This window comes from Chenopodium album, chromosome 19, assembly GCF_948465745.1.
Source record: "Chenopodium album chromosome 19, dcCheAlbu1.1, whole genome shotgun sequence".
Classification (NCBI taxonomy): Eukaryota; Viridiplantae; Streptophyta; class Magnoliopsida; order Caryophyllales; family Amaranthaceae; genus Chenopodium; species Chenopodium album.
Window position 1 is genome coordinate 4,368,991 of NC_137852.1, and position 20,398 is coordinate 4,389,388.

The window sequence follows — 20,398 nt, forward strand, 5'->3', positions numbered from 1 at the left end:
ACCGTGGCATTTCAATTTCGTATATTCTTTCTTTATCATTCCGTCATCTCAAATGACTAAAATGCCCTTAACACCCTTAACACTAATAAGATGGATGAGGGTATTTTCGACAATTCATCACTTCACCCCAAGCAACCCATGTTCAGTCCAAAAAAGCAGACCGTTAAACTTCCCAAATTACCCCTAAATATAATGCTACAACTCCAAACACTCAAGGGTAAAAATGTCTTTTTCACAGCACAAAATTGCTGTCGGAATCTTTATGGTTTTTTTTTATACTGTACTCGTATTTTTTTATTTACAATAAAAAATTATAAAAAAAAAGAAATAAATAACACGAACGTGACTGATCCCCGCGCTCCACGAAAGGTGGCTAAGTAGGAGAGAGAATAAAGTATTCTTCTAGAGAGAGAAACTTTTTAGAGAGAGAAAGTGTTCGTTGGGAGAGACGTTATCGGATTTCAAACGTCTTTCTTCTTCGTTTCGCCGGTGAATTTGATTCTCAACTTTCAAGTCCGGCGTTTTCTGGGGGTTTTATTGTCTTATCCTTTGATTTTTTCGCCTGATTTCGAAATTCTAGGGTTAGGGTTTTTGGTTGGTTTTCAAGATATTCAAATCTTGATTTGCTTTAATCAAAATTCTTCATCTTTTTTGATGAAGTTGAGTTACTGGGTTGAATTCTGCTGCTGTAAATCGGTTCAATTGTAGTTTGAAGCAATGTTTACACCCCAGAAGAAGGTTTTTTCGGGTTGGTCTTTGTCGCCGAGGAGAGAGAATCAGAAAACTCCAGTGCCGAATTCGAATTCTAGCGCGCGAATTTCTGAAAATGGAGGTGCGATTGTTGTTAGGGATGGAGACGATGTCGAAGATTTGGATGAAAGAACTGCTAAGCTTGAAAATGAGGTGGGTTTATTTGCTAATTATCTCTGTTTTATCTTAATTACTTAATTTCCCTGTTTTTTTCATGAATTATGAGTTTTTGCTCACCTGGGTTTCTCTGTTTTTACTTTATTTTTGTGGGTCTTACTTTTTTTTTTTTTTAATCCATCAATTTTTGTATTTTGTGCTCTGATTTGTGTAGATTTGTAGTTTTGCTTAACGATATAAGTACTCCTTATTGTTTGAAGTATAATATTAATGAATGTTGGGTCTACTTGAGTAAGGTTGAGAATTAGTTGTTTTTTGCCATATTTTAATTGGAATTCCCCACTCAATAAAAGAAGAAGCTTGAAGCTGTGTATGTATTGTAGTCAGTGAAGTAATAGGTGTAGCGGATGTGAGGTGCATTGGGTTGATTGCTTCTTCCGTTGTACCAAAATGTCGATCGACCTTGAATTGTTAAGGTATGGTGAATGTAAGGTGGTGTGATTTGTGGTCTTTTTCGGCGAAAATTTAGGAACTTTGGATATTATTTATAATTAAAAACCTACTTCATCTAAGGGATAGTGATAATATCCCATTTTTAGGAGTTTTAGATCCTATTGTAGCTCCATTGCCTTGTTTAGTTGTTTTTATGGGCTATAATTGGATTTACAAAGCTGGTTTGTTGCTTGAATTGATGGTCATTGATTTAGGGAGCTGCTAGTTTTGGGGTAGATTCCTGCCAACATTATTCTTGTAAGCCTATCTTCTTTTTTAGTCGCTCATTTTACTCGTCTGTTATCTTCTTCTCCCGTCTCATTTTCTCCAGAAGAACCAATATAGTCCAGGGACCACTTCCCCATTAACCGCTTTCAACTCATCTCTAATTGGACCAAGGAAAATCCACCTGAATGAGCCCAATTAGTTTCTTGTTTTGAAAATCTCCTGTCTTGGCTACAGAAAAGTAAAGGTTTCCAGGATCAGTTGAACTTTGTCATTCAATTTATATGAATAGTCATATTCTGCAAAATTGGTTGTTGGGAGAAAATTCAGGGGAGCATAAGTTAACGCTATCTGCCTGGCTTGTTATTAGAGAAGCATTTTGGCTCGCTTGTTAGTTTATGTGAAGTTGTCTAAAATCTGGTTATTAGTTCTGTGTGGCAACACTTATGCATGCTAAGTTCTGTGTAGAGTTTTTGTCTGCATGTTTTTGATCATGTGATTTTTTCTTACAGTTATTTGAATACCAATACAACATGGGACTTCTCTTGATTGAGAAGAAGGAATGGAGTTCTAAGTTTGAAGATCTCCAGCATGCATTAGCTGAGCAGAAGGATGCACTTAAACGAGAGCAGGCAGCTCATCTGATTGCAATATCTGATCTTGAGAAGAGGGAGGAAGATCTAAGGAAGGCACTGGGTGTGGAGAAACAGTGTGTTAAAGATGTAAGATTATTTACCTCCTTTCTTGAGATTTTCACTCAATTACTCATTTACTCCTTTACTCATTTTTACCCTTAGAAGACGAGCTTATGCATTGATTGTCCGTTTGTATTTCAGAAATCAATTTGCTTTCTGCTTTTTGTGCTAAATATGCTCTATTGTTCACGTAGTTTATACTTGCATTATGAATTATCACTTAGAGCTCTAATGGCATATATCAAAGTATCAAACTAGTCATTCTTCAGATTTGTGTGTGTGCTTCTGAGTTTATGACTCCTGTAATTACTTTGGTGTTAGTGGCTGCATTTTTACGACTCTCTTATTGTCAGTGTTTCATAGACAAACATATTCATACATTTGGTGGCCATCTTATGTATTTAGTTTGTACAATAGGAAGCATGCTTCTATTAATTTTAAATTTAAACTTGTATTATTATTGGATTCTGGGATGCATTATTGGCTAAAATTGTCAATTGTTGGTTATTGTAGCTGGAGAAGGCCTTGCGGGAGATGCGGTCAGAATATGCTGAAATTAAATTTACTGCTGATTCAAAATTGGCCAAAGCCAATTCTCTGGCAGCTAACATTGAAGAAAAATCTTTAGAAGTTGAAGCAAAATTGCGTGCGGCTGACGTTAAGTATGCAGAGGCAAGCAGAAAGAGCTCTGAGATAGAGAGAAAAATGCAAGATTTAGAAAGTCGAGAAAGTGCTCTTCGAAGGGAGCGATTGTCTTTTAACTCAGAGTATGTGATAGACTTGTGTTATATCTCTTATATAAATGTCCATGCTAATTATTTGTGCTCAATATAACCTAACAAATATATTATTGTTTTTTTCAATAGGAAAGACGCACATGATGCTACTTTGTCTAAACAAAGAGAAGACTTGCTAGAATGGGAGAGGAAGTTACAAGAAGGAGAAGAGAGATTATGTGAGGCTCGGAGAATTCTTAATCAAAGGGAAGAGAGAGCCAATGAAATCGATAAGGGCTGCAAGCAGAAAGAGTTAGAACTGGCAGAGGTACAAAAGAAGATAGATAAAGCTAATATGGATTTGAAGAAGAAAGAGGAGGATATAAGCCAGAGGCTATCTAGCTTGACTGTAAAAGAGAAGGTGAATTTACTAAATAAACTTGCCTATCTAAAGTTTAGTTTGTAATAGTTGCTGATCTGATTGTTTTTGAGTTTGCAGGAAATTGATGCTATGAAATTGAGAATTGAAGGAAAAGAGAAAGAGTTATCTGTTCGGGAAGAACAACTTAATGAGAGAGAAAAGGTGAACTTTCAATTATTTGGTGATATATATTCGTGTCCGAACGTTTTTGCCTTTTCATGCCAGAGGCATTTGTAACTGCTCAATGTGTAGTGAGTCTGTGTATAAACAAGCTGTTAAATTGTTGTAGCATTGACTTTTAACTTGATGTTTTTCTGACCTCCTGCAGAATGAGCTCCAACGTCTTCTTGATGAGCACAATGCTCAGTTAGATGTTAAGAAGCAGGAATTTGAGTTTGAGATGGATAAGAAGAGGAGATCTGTTGATGAAGAATTGAAAGGTAAGGTCATTGAATTGGAGAAAAAGGAAGCTGATATCAGTCATGCGGAAGAAAAAATCGCAAAGCGTGAACAGGCTCTGGACAAGAAATTGGAGAAGTGCAAGGAGAAAGAGAAGGACTTAGAATCAAAAACCAAAGCATTGAAGGAAAAAGAAAAGATTGCTAGGGAAGAGAATAAACAATTAGAGAAGGAAAAGAAGCAGATACTGATTGACTCTGAAAACTTACTTAAGCTCAAGGAAGAACTGGAAAATATCAAAGCTGCCAACGAGAAACAGATGTTGCGTATACAACAAGAGAAGGAAGAGCTTAGAGTGACTGAAGAAGAGAAATCAGAGCATGTGCGTCTCCAGTCTGAATTAAAGCGAGAGATAGATGAATGCAGATCACAGAAGGAAGTACTTTTGAAAGAAGCTGCTGAGTTGAAACAGGAAAGAATGGCATTTGAGCAAGATTGGGAGTCGCTGGATGAGAAGAAGGCAGAAGTTGAACAGGAGCTGAAAAAGTTAACAGAAGAGAAAGAGAAATGGGAAAAATGGAGACATTTGGAAGAGGAAAGATTGAGAAACGAGAGTATGGCTTCTGAGAAGAAGTTGGAAAGTGAGCTTAAAGCTTTTGAATTGGAAAAGGATTCATTTGCAGCTCATATGGAGTATCAGAAGTCACTGTTGTCAGAGAGAGAAGAGACCGAGAAGAGAAAGATGATTGATGATCTTGAACGGAAGAAAAGAGACCTCGAGATTGAAATGCGGAAGGTGATTGAAGAGAAGGAAATAAATCTTTCTGAAAGAGAGCATTTGTTTGAGGAAGAGAGAGAAAAGGAGCAGAATAACCTAAATTACTTGCGAGAAATAGCTGAAAGGGGAATGGCGGACTTGAAAGAAGAGCAAAGGAGGATTGCAAAGCAAACAGAAGAAGTGTCTGCTAGTAAGAAAGACTTGGAAGGGCGTAGACTTGAAATTCAGAAGGATGTTGATGAGCTTTTTGCTCTTAGCAACAAATTAAAGGAACAGAGAGAGCAGCTTGTAAAGGAGAGGGAGAGGTTCGTTGCATTTGTCCAGAGATTTAAGAGTTGTGAACAATGTGGTGAAGTAACCCGTGAATTTATGCTTTCTGATCTTCAATTTTTAAATGATATGGAGAATCGGGAGATTCTTCCTCTGCCAAAGCTGGCTGAAGATTATATCCGAAACAGCTTTAAAGAGAATCTCCATTCACCTGAGTCCCCTGTTCGTGGAAATGTGGAGTCATTTACCCCAGGGAAAACCGTGTCTTGGTTGCGGAAATGCACACAGAAGATACTGAACTTATCACCTATCAAAAGAGAAGAGCCAGCTGCAACGGATGGCTCCCCAGTAGACCAGGATGCTAATGCAGGACTTGCTTCTGATAAACATGATAATGTTGAAGAAGTGCAAGAATTGTCATTTAGGATGGCTAGTGATTCATTAGATGTGCAGGCAGCGGTTGATGAGAATGTCAGGGAGGTAGAAGGTGATCAAGATCCTTCGGTTGGAGCGTGGGGTAATAATGACAGTGGTAAGGAGCCTGAACCTTCCCAGAACTCAGGTCAACACAGAGCTGGAAAGAGAGAAAGACTCAGAGTCAGGACACGCTCAGTGAAGGACGTAATTAAAGATGCTAAGGACATTGTTGGTGATTCAATTGAGCCAAGTGTTAGTGAGCATCCAAATGGTGATGCTGAAGACTCTACTCATATGGATGGTGGGAGTCGGGAGGTTTCTAGTCTTGCAGACAAAGAAAATAGAAAAAAGGGAAGAAAACGTGGTCGTGCTCTTACTTCACAAGCTACTGCAAGTGAGCAGGATGATGGGGAAAGTGAAGGGCGTTCCGATAGTGTTGCTGCTGGAGGTCCTAGGACGAGGCGACGAAAAGTCTCTGCGGGTGTGCAAGCGCCTGCTGAAAGACGATATAATCTCCGGAGGCCAAAGAAGTAAGTATTATTATGAATTTTATTCTATTTTCGTCTGTTTAATGATGTCAGGGGTTTTAACCTTTTCTTCTGCCCCAACTATAAACGATTGAGAAGCATATTAAAACAAATAATAAACAAGTGAGAAGGCAACTACAAAATGCTTGGATCTTATTAATGATGTATCCTAACCTTTCAGCTGTGGTTCATATGCTTAAGCTAACTTTCTATCTTTTGACTAATTTTGTTTTACCTGTCCATATATTTGCAATTTGTTCAGAGAAGGAAATCTACACCTCTTATCTCGTGTTGTATTGTGTATTTTGTTTGGTTTATTGAGTTTTGGGTGGTCAAGCATTTGAACTAGATGTTTATGTGATGGAAACACTGCTCTAAATCTGCAAAACTAGTTAATTATCAGCAAAAATTTTGGTTTAATGAGTTTTGGGTGGAAACACTGCTCTAAATCTGCAAAAATTTTGTGTTTGTTTTTTTACTAATTATTATTATTTTTTTTAACAAAAATGTTTTGGTATTTCCTTAAAAATATGATGAATTGGTTTGAAGTCAGAGATGGTTTGTCAGTGTGATTATGCATCATGTGAAGGTTTGATTCTTACCTGGGGTTTATGTTGGTTTTAGAGTTGCCACAGGTGCAGCTGTAAACATAGCATCTGATGCAAGTAAAGGTAATGATGAAGATGCACAAAGGGAGATTTTAGATGGAAATTCAAAACCTGGGCCCTCACATTCAGCCGGAGTTGCTAGTGAAGATGGTGCAACGAGTATAAACTTGATGGAGGTGAGGACTATTGTGTGCAGTCTTGTATTGTTGCTTATTTCTAAGCAAAACTCTTTTATAAGTAGTCAAAGAATATTTATCTTGTACCATCTTGGTGATTTTTTTTTTTCATCATCACTGACAGGTTCAGGTTGAGGAGACAAACATATACACTACTCCTGTACCTAAAAGGAAGGTCAAAAGCATTATGCAGAGTGAAGAGGTAAATGGAACTCCTGATAGACATGGTGAGTATGGTGATGAAGATGGTAGTGTTGCGGAGGAAGAGGATGATGATGACGATGATGATGAAGAGGCTGAGCATCCAGGTGAAGCTTCAATAGGAAAGAAGCTGTGGAAATTCTTGACTACATGATGGCACGTATAGAAGCATCAATTATCAGCTGATTAAGCGTTTGTTCTTCAATTTCGTCACCATTGATTATTATCCCCTTAATTCTTCCATTTGGGAATGTCCATGTACTTGTGTATTAGCATATTGAACCTAGAGTTGTGAGCCACAGAATCTCTATACAAAGTTTTAGGAAGAGTTCCGTTTAGTCTGTGTCTGGTGCTTTCTGGTAGGAGTAATGGGGTGTCTTCTGTCTATTATTTACAGGAGCTTAGATGAGTGTAGTCGTGGGCCTGTGCGTTTTTTTTACGCAGGACTTAGCTTACCACATTTTTTAGTGAATGTCAAATTTGTTTGTATCATTGGTTTGGAGATGATTGAAATCTTTTGCTCATTTTGTATTCTCTTGCATAATTCTCCTTATGTGAGGACTTTTGCTCTAATTGTCGATACCTTACCTGTGTTCAATCATCTTTACGAGTTATTAAGGTTTGGAGTTTGATGTTATTGAGTTTTAAGTAGGAAAATTTTGAAAATTGAAAATTTTACGTATTCGAGGAAATGCTGGTTAAATTAATACAAGTATGAAGTAAAATCAATGACCATGATAACATGACACTAAAATTTAAGTTAATGTAATAATAATGATAACATTATTACTCCATTGTTGATTAATTCCCAAAATGGCAAAATGTATAAAAAAAACAATCAATGAAGTTGACTTTAGTAATTGTGATTTATGGTTATATAAATCAGAATAATACAGATTTATGCTGTAACCCAAACAGCTTACCAAAGGCCACTTCTTCACCACAGTTGACATTCTGATCTCATAATCATTTTCATTTGCTTGATTTGAGCAGCTATTGATCGTCGAAGAATCAAACATGGAGACCGGAGATATATTTGTCGCGGCATCTGTTCAACTAGTTATTGAAAAACTGGCATCTGTAGGGGTGAGTCAGTTTGTTGTTGAGGGAGGGATAAAACAACTCAACAGACTGCTTTCAAGAATGGGAGAAAATACTAATGATGATCGAACCGCTGTTAAGTGAAGCTGAGCAGAGGCAATGTCAAAACAAGCTTATCAAGGTATGGTTAGAACATTTAAAAGACTTGGCTTACAATTTGGAGGGTATTTTGGATGACTTTGTTGCTCAAACTCAAGAACTTCATGAAATGAACAAGGATATTGGATGTAATAATATTCTTGGGTCAATTAGAAAAAAGGTGTGTATTGATCTATCTCAGCTTTCTTCTTTCTTTCTTTCTTCCTTTCTTTTATCCTCGTATTTATATAGATCTGATTTGTTTGTATTCATAAATGAAATTTACTAAGAATCATATTAGTTGCTGAACTTCAGCCATTAATAAAAAAAAGAAAGAAAGAGAACCTAAAATGGGGTGCAAAGAAATAGACCATCTTCACAAACAAAAGGTTTTCTTGAGCTTATTTGAGCAGATTGGTACCTATTTCAGTAACATGAGTAGTCGAGTAGGCTGTGTGTTCGTGTTCCACACACACTACCTCGATCATGTAAGCTCAAGTTTCTCGTTGTGATCCTTATTGATTTGTGATAGCCTTAAACATCCTCTTGTTTACCACAGTTCTATGTACAAGCTATCACAACTGTAGTCTTGTAGAGTGTAAAATATGATCCGGGTTAATGGCATTTTATCATACTTCATACCTGTATGTTCTTTTATCATTATACTACGTACTTGTATTATGTACAAAGCCATTATGTATAATAGCTCATGAAATTCTTCCTTTAACAACTAATTATATATGCCTCACTTTTCTGTTTCTTTGATAAGTTGAAGAGCGTTTCAGCTGGTGACTCTAGAGATGTGCAACACTTTCAACATTTAGGCGGAGACCTTTCATCATCCAGGATTGAAGAGATGAGCAGCCGCATGCAAGATATTCAGACCCAAGCTAGCGACTTGGGTCTTTCCGACTGTATCATCTTTAGTGTTGAGGTTGAGGGCAACACCAAAAAAGGTATGAAGTGGCGGCAGCCTCACAATTGCATGAAAGTCTGTGAGTTTAAAGGATGCAAGCAGGGCTTAGCATTCCCTGCTTGCTTAGGAAACAGATTTTTCAAATGCATGGTTCGCGTAATTTTGATGGATTGTGTGAGCTGTGAAAGCTTGCCACCACTAGGATTGCTACCCTCTTTAAAGGAGCTTCGAGTTGAAAGAATGGACAATATAAAGAAGGTTGGTCCTGAATTCTATGGACAGTCTTTAAATCCTTTTCCGGCGTTGACAACTCTAGCATTCTCTCATATGAGTTCCTGGAAGAAGTGGTTGCACTCAGCATCAGTTGACAGCACTAGTATGGTGGCATTCCCACACCTCGAGCAGCATAGTATGGTGGCATTCCCACACCTCGAGCAGCTTTCACTTTCGCATTGTGAATCACTGCAGGGGTGTTTACCTCCCTCTCTCCTTTCATTAAAAAAGATTTCAGTCTCATATTGCCATCAGTTAAATGTCACACTTACAAGCCTCCCTCTGCTCGAGAACCTGTCCATAATTAAATGTAAAGCATTGCAGATGTCTACTGCATCTAGTATCATTTGTTCAGAATCAATGGACCTTCCTGATGTCACAGAAGTCACAGGCTTTGCTTTGCCAAATTCTTGTCAGACTGTCTTCATATCAGATTGTCACTCCCTTTTGAAATTACATCAGATACCTGCCACACTTACCCGGTTGCAGATTTATAATTGTGATGACATACAGTCTGTGGAACTCAACAAATCATCTTCCGCGACCTCTAATGTACAAAACATCTACATCTCTGATTGTAAGTCTCTGACAACTCTTGATATTCCGGAGAAGATTAGTTGGTTGAAGATACACAATTGCGAATCTCTCAAGTCTCTGATGATTAACAGGATTGACAAAAACCTTGAAACTCCCTTGAAACTTGCTCATCTAGCTGTATTAAGAATAGCAGAATGTCCTAAACTTCTGTCATTGCCAGAGGATCTAATTCTTCCTACTATAAAAAAGCTTATGATCAAAGACAATGCTAATTTTAGTGGCCTTCCCAATCAGATACAAAATTTTACCTCTCTAAAATACTTGAGCCTTGAAAAGTGTCCCAACATCCAGTCTTTTCCAGGAGGGGGTCTTCCTAGGTCCCTTGAAGAACTTCACATCGAACACATGAGCATAAAGCAGCCACTCGAGGAGTGGGGATTAGGCCTCCTCGATTCCCTCCAAGATCTTAGACTTCGCGATACAGGCTTCTCATCAGCTTTAGTGGAGTGCATTCCTAGTTCAGATCTTCAGCTACCCTCATCCTTGTCTATGTTGGAAATCAGTCATTTCCAATCTCTGAAATCCATATCCTGGAACCTCCTCCCCAACTTGACTGAACTTTATGTTAAGCATTGTCCGAAGCTCGAATCCTTGGGAGATGAAAGCTGCTTACCTTCCAAGCTTAAGGATGTGTTGATACAGAATTGTCAGGAACATGTGTGTGAAATTGGCAACAAGCTCCTCAAGAAACTTAATCCCTACAATGAAAGTAGATTTGACAGTTGGGCTTATATGCCTAGGTGAATGTCTAACAATTTTAATAATTATTTCAAAATTAACACTATAAAGTTTATTTGCCAAAACAGCATTTTAAAAATATGCATTTGATTATATATTATATTATGGAAGGACACATCAAATCTTTTATTTATGTTAAAAACCATTATTTATTATTTATTTATTTCTGTTCCTCATAAAACTACGTAAGATTTCCATATTTTTTTAAGGATAAGTCATGAATCTTGGAGCAATTTTTTTAATTAATAGATAGACATATTTGAATAATTGAATGGAATTATTAGGATAGTTAGGAGAGTATTAGTCATTATATTTTGTTTCCTTGTTTAGCTTAAGGGCCCTACTTCTTTTTAGCCTGCACTCTTGTATATAGAGCTGTCAAAAACTGCCTCAACTCAAAAACTCGATCCGAACCGGCAATGATTTGAACCCAACCTGCACCCGGACAGTGGGGTGAAACTAGTGACCTGTAAGGCTGTAATCCGTCCTAAACCTGACCATATGTTAACTGAAAACCGATTTGATCCAATACTTTTTGACCTGAACCCAAACCTGCTCCCGACCTGAGAGTAACCGTCAACCGATTCAATCCGACCCAACAACAATTTGTACCTGAACTAGTTCCTGACCAAATTAGAACCTGTACCCGAGTCATGGAAGATTTAATAAAATTCATATGCCTTTTGTTCAACTTATATACTGGTACATATCTATAAAACCACAATCTGATTTAGCTTGTATGTCTTTTGTTCTCTATTACTCATATATAGGTTTAATAAAATCTTGATAAAGCTGATCAAATTATGGAAGGCGTAATTATATAGGTTCAACTTGAGCACATCGATATTTAATTTATTGGAATTGAACTTGAACCAAAACTCAACTCAACACTAACTCGAACCCGAATGTACCATCTATTAACCCACACAAACCTGACTCACACACAACCCGAACCTGAAATTGAATGCGATCTGAATTTGGCTCGAATTGAACCCGTCATATATCCGAGAAGGTGAACAACCCAGAATAAACTCAACCGAATTGACTCCACCAGAACTTGAACCTAATATGAGGCTAGATTGACCCGACATAACCAGACCCTAAATTAACCCGAGACATGATTTGACCCAACCCAAATATGACTTGAATACCCGAATCGACAACTCTACTATAATACACGAAATAGGAGCGATTTAGGAGGTGTCGGGAGCTGGTGTTGGAATTCCACGAAACACTACGGGATGAATTCCGGGATCATATAATATTGTGTGGACTCATATATGACCATTATACGGCAACGTAAAGGCCACGTGAGAGCTTATAGCCAATACAAGAGGCATGTACGAAAATAGGTAAAATGACCATTTAAAGGCAAATTGGATGGTTCCACCCACCCAGTTAAACTCTCGGAGGGTATTAAGGACCATGGTAAACATCTCGGCAATTTTTATTTCTGGGCGAAAAAAAAGTCAAAAAATTACAAAATTAAAGGCTATATTTGAGGAATCTTTGAAGTTTCTGGGCCCGGTGGCGAAAAGTATTGAGACCCTAAAGTTGTCAAAAACTAACCTGACCTGAATACTCGACCTTAACCGACAATGATCAGAAACCATCATGAAGTCGAACAATGGGGTGGATTATAGCCTTCAATTTTGCCACATTTCGCCACTGGGCCCCAAAACCTCAAAAATCCTTAAAAACATGGATTACAGCTTTCAATTTTGTAATTTTTTGAACTTTTTTCGCCCGAAAATAAAAATTGTCGAGATGTTTACCATGGTCCCTAATACCCTTCAAGAGTCCAATAGGGTCGGTTGAACCATCCAATATGCCATTAAACGGTCATTTTACCCGTTCACAACTTGAAGTGATTTCGTAAAATCAAGCCTACCACGAACGTTTATAACAACATATAATGATCATATGTGGTTTCAAATGGAAATATATGACCTCGAGATGTATCCCTTAGGGTCTCAAGGCTTTTCGCCATCGGGCCCCGAAACCTCCAAATTTCCTCAAAAAGCGTGGATTATAGGCTTCAATATTGTATTTTTTTGACCTTCTTTCGCCCGAAACTAAAAATTGCCAAGATGTTTAGGTCCCTAATATCCTCCGGGAATACAATTGGGTCGATGGAACCATCCAATATGCCCTTAAACGGTCATTTTACCCGTTCTTAATTTGCAGTGATTTCGTAAACTCAAGCCTACCACGAACGTTTATGACAACATATAATAGTCATATATGGTTTCAAACGGCATTATATGACCCCGAGATGTATCCCTTAGGGTTTCAAGGTTTTTTGCCACCGGGCCCCGAAACCTCAAATTTTCCACAAAAAGCGTGGATTATATAGCCTTCAATTTTGTAATTTTTTGACCTTTTTTCGCCCGTAAATAAAAATTGCCGAGATGTTAACCATGGTCCCTAATACCCTCCAAGAGTCTAATTGGGTCAGTGGAACCATCCAATATGCCCTTAAACGGTCATTTTACCCATTCACAACTTGAAGTGATTTTGTAAACTCGGGCCTACCACAACCGTTTATAACAACATATAATGATCATATGTGGTTTTAAACGGCATTATATGACCATGAGATGAATCCCTTAGGGTCTCAAGGTTGTTTGCCACCGGGCACCGAAACCTCAAAATTCCTCAAAAAACATGGATTATAGCCTTCAATTTTGTAATTTTTGACCTTTTTTAGCCCGTAAATAAAAATTGCCGAGATGTATACTATGGTCCCTAATATCCTCCGGGAGTCAAATTGGGTCGGAGGAACCATCTAATATGCCCTTAAACGGTCATTTTACCCGTTCACAATTTGCAGTGATTTCGTAAACTCAAGCCTACGACGGACGTTTATGACAACCTATAATGATCATATATGGTTTGAAACGACATTATATGACCCCGAGATGTATCCCTTAGGGTTTCAAGGCTTTTCGCCACCGGGCTCCGAAACCTCAAATTTTCCTCAAAAAGCGTGGATTATAGACTTCAATTTTGTACTTTTTTTTACCTTTTTTCGCCCGGAAATAAAAATTTTCGAGATGTTTACCATGATCCCTAATATCCTCCGGGAGTCAAATTGGGTCGGTGGAACCATCCAATATGCCCTTAAACGGTCATTTTACCCGTTCACAACTTGTAGTGATTTCGTAAACTCAAGCCTAGCTACCACAGACGTTTATGAAAATATATAATGAACATATATGGTTTCAAACGGCATTATATAACCCCGAGATGTATCCCTTAGTGTTTCAAGGCTTTTTGCCACCGGGCCCTGTAACCTCAAAATTTCTTAAAAAACCGTGGATTATAGTCTTTAATTTTGTAATTTTTTTTTACCTTTTTTCGCCCAGAAATAAAAATTGTTGAGATATTTACCATGGTCCATAATACCCTCCAAGAGTCCAATTGGGTCGGTGGAACCAACCAATATGCCCTTAAACTGTCATTTTACGCGTTCGCACCTTACGCTGATTTTGTAAACTCAAGCCTACCACAGACGTTTATGACAACATATAATGATCATATATGGTTTGAAACGACATTATATGACCCCGAGATGTATCCCTTAGGGTCTTAAGGATTTTCGCCACAGACCCAAAACCTCAAAATTTCCTAAAAAAACGTGGATTATAGCCTTCAATATTGTAATTTTTTAACCTTTTTTCGCTCGAAAATATAAATTGTCGAGATGTTTACCATGGTCCTTTATATCCTTCGGGAGTCAAATTGGGTTGGTGGAATCGTCCAATATGCCCATAAACGGTCATTTTACCCGTTCACAACTTGCAGCGATTTCGTAAACTCAAGTTTATCACGTACGTTTATGACAACATATAATGATCATATATGGTTTCAAACGGCATTATATGACCCCGAGATATATCACCTATCTCAACACTTTTTGCCACCGGGCCCAAAACCTCAAAATTTCCTCAAAAAGTGTGGATTATAGCTAGAGTTGTCAAAAATTGACCCGATCCGAGAACCTGACCTTAACGGAGAAAGATCTTAACCCAGCCCTGTACTCGAACAATGGGGTGAAACTAGTGACTTGTAACCTGATTTGAACCTGACCTGATCTTAACCGAATACCCATTTGATCCAATACTTTATGACCTGAACCCGATTTTCCCTCGACCTTATAGTAACCGTCAACCGATTTAATCCGACCCAAAAACAATCCGAACCTGAACTAGTTACTGACCCAATTAAAACATGAACTCGAGTCATGGAAGGTTTAATAAAATTTTACATACCTTTTATTCAGTTTATATACTGGTATAATTCTGTAAACCCTCAATGTGATTTAATAAAATCTTTTGTTCAACTTATATAACTTTTGTGGAAACTTTTGTTCTCTATTACTCATACATAGGTTCAATAAAATCTTGATGGTGCTTGATCAAATTATGGAAGGCGTAATTATATAATTCAACTTGGCCACATCGATATTTATTAGAGTTGAACTTGAACTAGAACCAGACTCAAGCACTCAACACTAAGTCGAACCCGAACCCGAATGTACCATCTTGTTGACCCATCCTAACCCGACTCAACACAACCCGAACCTGGAATTGAACCAGATCTGATTTTAACTCGAATTGAACCCGCCTATATTCGAAAAGGTGAACGACCCGTTATAACTTGAAATGAAATTGGCCCAACCTGAACCTGATCTGTAGCTAGATTGACCCGACATAATCTGATCCTGATTTAACCCGAGACCTAATTTGACTCGACCCAAACCCGACTTGAATGCCCAAATTGACAGCTCTACTTGTATATACTAGTTGTATCCATTTGATGCAACACCCAGAAATACAGAAGTGCATTCTCTTCTCAATTTCTCATATTTTTCTTGATTCTCGCAATAATAAGGGAAATTTAATAATACCAATATTTATTTTCTTCAATTTTTTTTTTTTTTTTTCATTGCAGAGCTACATTAAGAATCTTAAGCACTAATCATATATATCTTGGTAAAGAGAATATTCAAATAAAATATATATACTATATTACTTTGCATATTTTATTTCTAAAATAATAACTTTCATTGTAAAATATATAGATTACTTAGTAGAATCAGATTATATTATAAGATTTGTAATGTCTATGGAGATAATAGATTTCATCTATCATATCTTGGAAAAAAAAATTCTAATACTATATATACTTTTTTTTTTTTTTTTTTTTTTTTTTTTTGAGTTGAGTACAATATACACTGCCTTATTGTAATAATTTACTGATTAGGAAATTTTTAATAATCAATATTTATTTCTGTTAAGGTAAAATAATATACTCAGTGTGTCTTTTAATACGAAGTATATTTATTGTAATAATTTACTGATTAGGAAATTTTTAATAATCAATATTTATTTCTGTTAAGGTAAAATAATATACTCAGTGTGTCTTTTAATACGAAGTATATAGTTATTGATTAATTTTGGTCCGAAACTCAATAGTCAATAGACCAGTGTGTGGTTTCTACGGGCGTGGTTACCTTGCATCGTACAGCCGTTTCACAGATAGAACATATTATACACATGTAAAGAACATATCGTTGTATCACTTGTATGATGTTAAGACAAGGAATCATAAAAGACAAGTTCTGGCTTTTATATGATGTTAGAGAGAATTACATAGATTCCAAGAGACTTAAAAAAAGAAACAAACAGTTCGTCGCTAACACAGCAGTCTCAACTCTCTTCGATTCAGGTTTTAATTTTTTTTTTGGTTGAGTTCAGTTGTAATATTGTTCATTGAACCTGTGAAATTGTTCATTGAATTATCGATTAAAGTTGTTAATTTGTTGATTAATGTTTCGAAATTGTGAAATTGTTGGTTAAAATTGTAAAACTGTTAAAATTGTTGTTCATTGCATTATCCTTGTAAACTACACTGTTGTAGATTTACATTTAAGTAGTGTTATTACCAAGGGATTTTATAGTTGAGTTAGCACTTACTGATATGTTGACATTGATGTGGATTAGTACGAGGGGGAAGGCCAGAGGGAGAGAGCTGTGGATTAGTACGACATATGTTGACATTGATGTACATTTGGTGACGACTACTATCACTGTTAGGCTTTTTTTTCCACATAACTGTCAATATTACTTTTTTTTTTTTTTTTTTTATCTTCAGGCTTTGCAAGACTGTAGAGAAGCTTTATTGTCATTTGATGGTGGAAACACTGAGCTTCAGCATGCGAGCACAAGTGGACAGTCTGAGGCTTCAGTTCAAATGAAAGATTTTTGACAGTTTTTTCGTTAATGTTTATCTAATGCTATTTTCAATAACTCCCTGTGTGATTTATGGATGTAAATTTTAATTTTCTGATTTCAGAAAATGGAAGGTAAACAAAAATTGTTAGCTGCCAAGTCTCTAATTGAGTTGGAGGAGGCAGTCAGGAAGATTTTAGATATTCTTGGGCTGCTCTCTCCGGAGCCTTATTCTGAGGTATGACATTTTCCATATTTATACGACGTTTTATCTTTATTCCATCATTCCCCTCTTTAGCCTGCTGCAGAGTGTCAACATGGTTGCTTTTGAAGCAGGTTTTGTTGCAGTTGAAGGAAAAAGCTTTAATCAGAGCTGAAATGACTGAAGAAGAATTGTTTAGTCTGATTGAAGAAAGGCGCATAGCAAAGATGAACAAGGATTATGATAAAAGTGACCTTATCAGAGATGAATTAGTTTCCAAGGGTATAAGCTTGATGGATATAACAGCTACAGATGTACCTATTAACAAATTGTGGATGCCATCTCGACTCGACCACCAGGACTAATTGAGTAAACCAAATTATACATTGTTGCTAACAGTCTAACACTAGCCTATAACAGATTATGTTCAGAAATTAATTTATTTGCCTATTTTAAAACAAACTAGTTAGGGTAGCTTGGTAGATTTTATGAATTGGTGCATTCTGAGTGCAGCTGTATTATTGAACTAAATTAGAAGTAGTTGAAGGATAGAATAAAATAATGGCGTTTTTTTAATGGCATCTCTCTAATTAGAGCTCAAACCCAGAATTCTCAAATGTTGACAAAATTCTCATAATTCAACAGTCGACTAATTCTTAGTTGATCAAAATGTTGACTTTTTTTTTAGCAAACTGGGAAAATATTGACTTATTTTTGACAAAATTATCAATGAACAGTTTTTTGCGCTTTATAAGAGATATTCAATATTACTTTACGGCATTGTCAATTGTGGATTCCAATTAAATAGACGATCAAAATAAAGTAATTATTAGCATGTTTTGAAGTTTGATGAAAGACAAGTTCTAACTTCTAGAGGATAATTTTATTAAAAAACTTCTCAAAGATAATTCTGTTAAAAAACTTCTCGAATATAATACACCATAGTTTCTTGTTATTATGTAATTACCCAAGTAATTTCATCTTAATTTACCATTTCAATAAACATGAACGTCGAACAACTTACTTATCTCCGTGTCAACTAAAAAAATCCACCTCGAAACTCGAAAACCGGGATACCTTTAAAAAATGAAAAAAGTAGTTAAATCCAAACTTCAAAATAACGAGCAGTCAATCATCTTCTACATTATGATATGGCCAAACTTCAACCACACACCAATTTCAGACCACCAATGACAACTCCCATTAGAGCTCCAACTTGGTTCTCCACTAGAAGGCAACTCGAACTCAAAGTTTCTGAACTTCACAAATGCTCAAATTTATCACATTTGAAACAAATTCATGCTCAAATATTCAAAGCTAATCTTCATAATGACCCTTTTATAGCACCTAAATTAATCTCTGCTTTCTCTCTCTGCCATCAATTGGGTTTAGCAATCAATGTTTTTAATCAAGTTCGATTTCCCAATGTTCATTTGTATAATTCTCTAATTAGAGCTCATACCCAGAATTCTCAATCTTCTCAAGCTTTCATTACTTTTCTTGATATGCTTAATAATGGCGTTTTCCCTGATAATTTTACATACCCATTTCTTCTTAAGGCTTGTAGTGGATCCTGTTCATTGCAATTGGTTCAAATGGTTCATACCCAGATGATAAAATTAGGTTTTTTTGGTGATATTTTTGTACCCAATTCGTTGATTGATAGTTACTGTAAGTGTGGGGTGATTGGTGTTAGTTCTGCTAGGAAGTTGTTTATGTTCATGGAGGATAGAGATACTGTTTCTTGGAATTCACTGATTAGTGGGTTGGTTAAAGGGGGTGAATTGAATGATGCTCGCCAACTGTTTGATGAAATGCCTGATAGAGATGCTGTGAGCTGGAATATAATGTTAGATGGGTATGTTAAAGCAAAAGACATGGATGCTGCGTTTCAATTGTTTGAGAAGATGCCTGAGAGAAATGTTGTATCTTGGTCTACCATGGTTTCGGGTTATACGAAAGCAGGGGATCTAGACATGGCTAGGTTACTCTTTGATAAGATGCCTGTCAAGAATTTGGTGTCCTGGACAATAATAATTTCTGGGTATGCTGGAAATGGATTCACAAAGGAGGCTATATCTTTGTATAATGAAATGGAAAGTTTAGGATTGAAATTTGATGATGGGACCATTATTAGTATCCTAGCTGCTTGCGCCGAGTCTGGTTTGCTCACACTTGGGAAGAGAGTTCGTTCCTCAATTGTGGCAGCTGGTTTTAGATGTAGCGTCGCAGTGAATAATGCATTGATTGATATGTATGCCAAGTGCGGATGTGCAGAAAAAGCATTAGCTGTATTCCAGGGGATGTCTGAAAGAGATTTAGTTTCCTGGAACACAATTATCCAAGGTTTAGCTATGCGTGGAGATGGAGTGACAGCACTCAAGCTTTTCTCTAGGATGAAACAAAATGGTTTTCGACCTGATAAATTCACTTTCATTGGTATCTTGTGTGCTTGCACTCACATGGGTTTTGTTGACAGGGGTCTTGATTATTTTTATTCTATGGAAAGGGATTATGACATTGTCCCCCAAATAGAGCATTATGGCTGCTTGGTTGATCTATTAGGTCGGGGTGGGCGTCTAAAGGAAGCATTGGAGGTTGTGCAGAACATGCCAATGGAACCAAATGCTGTCATTTGGGGTACGCTCTTAGGAGCATGCCGGTTGCATTACCCTGTGGAAATTGCACAGGAGGTTTTGAAGCATTTGGTCAAAGTTGATCCAACAGAAGCCGGAAATTTCTCTATATTGTCTAATATATATGCTGCTGCAGGGGATTGGGGTAATGTTGCAAATGTTAGACGAACTATGAAGAATATAGGAGTGCAAAAACCTTCTGGGGCTAGTACTCTTGACCTGGATGGTGAGGTTCATGAATTTACTGTATTTGACAATTCTCACCCAAATTCAGACGGTATATATCAGATGATTCATTTATTACGTCCACAACTTAAGGAATCCGGCTGTGCCCCAAGGACTACATATTGTTAAATAACCGGATACTGGTTTCGTAGTTGTTTGTACAATGGTGGTAGACTGGCAGGGTACCATACATGAGGTCAAAGTTGATCGACTGTGGAGCAGATGATGTACTGATATTACGGTAATTTCATGATGGTGTTTCTGATAATGAACTGTTTTTCATCCCTCAAAGTTAAGGGATGGCTACCCTAGTTCTGTACAGAAGTTAATCAATACAAGTATATAATTATGGTCTCCCAAGTTTCTGTTAAGTAAATCTGGAGGTAATGCTGGAGAAGCAAAGAAATCGTCACTAACATCCGTAGTATGTGACTGTGTTGTGATTTAAGCACGTAGAATGATCGATAGTTATTCATAGATGTACAATACTTTGCCAGAATGAGTAATAAAAAGACTGATTACAGATTTACAGGGAAGTACGCTGTGCATCACACTAGCGTTCCAAATACTCCGTCATTGAATATTGTACAGACTACAGAGTAAC

At 37.0% G+C, this 20,398-nt stretch overlaps 3 protein-coding genes across 3 annotated transcripts; all 3 read left to right on the forward strand.

Annotated features, from left to right (window-relative positions):
• The first annotated feature begins 369 nt into the window (after positions 1-369).
• On the forward strand, positions 370-7,330 carry LOC145595189 (nuclear matrix constituent protein 1-like). Its single transcript, XM_081651569.1, has 8 exons — positions 370-903; positions 2,097-2,306; positions 2,793-3,046; positions 3,146-3,416; positions 3,495-3,578; positions 3,745-5,810; positions 6,432-6,591; positions 6,716-7,330. The coding sequence occupies exons 1-8, from the start codon at positions 718-720 to the stop codon at positions 6,944-6,946; spliced, it is 3,462 nt and encodes a 1,153-aa protein (XP_081507695.1). The 5' UTR covers positions 370-717; the 3' UTR covers positions 6,947-7,330.
• A 991-nt stretch (positions 7,331-8,321) lies between these two features.
• On the forward strand, positions 8,322-10,501 carry LOC145593837 (putative disease resistance protein At3g14460). The gene is made up of 2 exons (XM_081650206.1): positions 8,322-8,459; positions 8,741-10,501. Exons 1-2 carry the CDS (start codon positions 8,322-8,324, stop codon positions 10,499-10,501), a joined length of 1,899 nt encoding a protein of 632 aa, XP_081506332.1.
• A 7,559-nt stretch (positions 10,502-18,060) lies between these two features.
• Positions 18,061-20,316, forward strand: LOC145595007 (pentatricopeptide repeat-containing protein At3g29230-like). Its single transcript, XM_081651359.1, has one exon. The coding sequence runs from the start codon at positions 18,085-18,087 to the stop codon at positions 19,921-19,923; it is 1,839 nt and encodes a 612-aa protein (XP_081507485.1). The 5' UTR covers positions 18,061-18,084; the 3' UTR covers positions 19,924-20,316.
• The last annotated feature ends 82 nt before the right edge of the window (positions 20,317-20,398 follow it).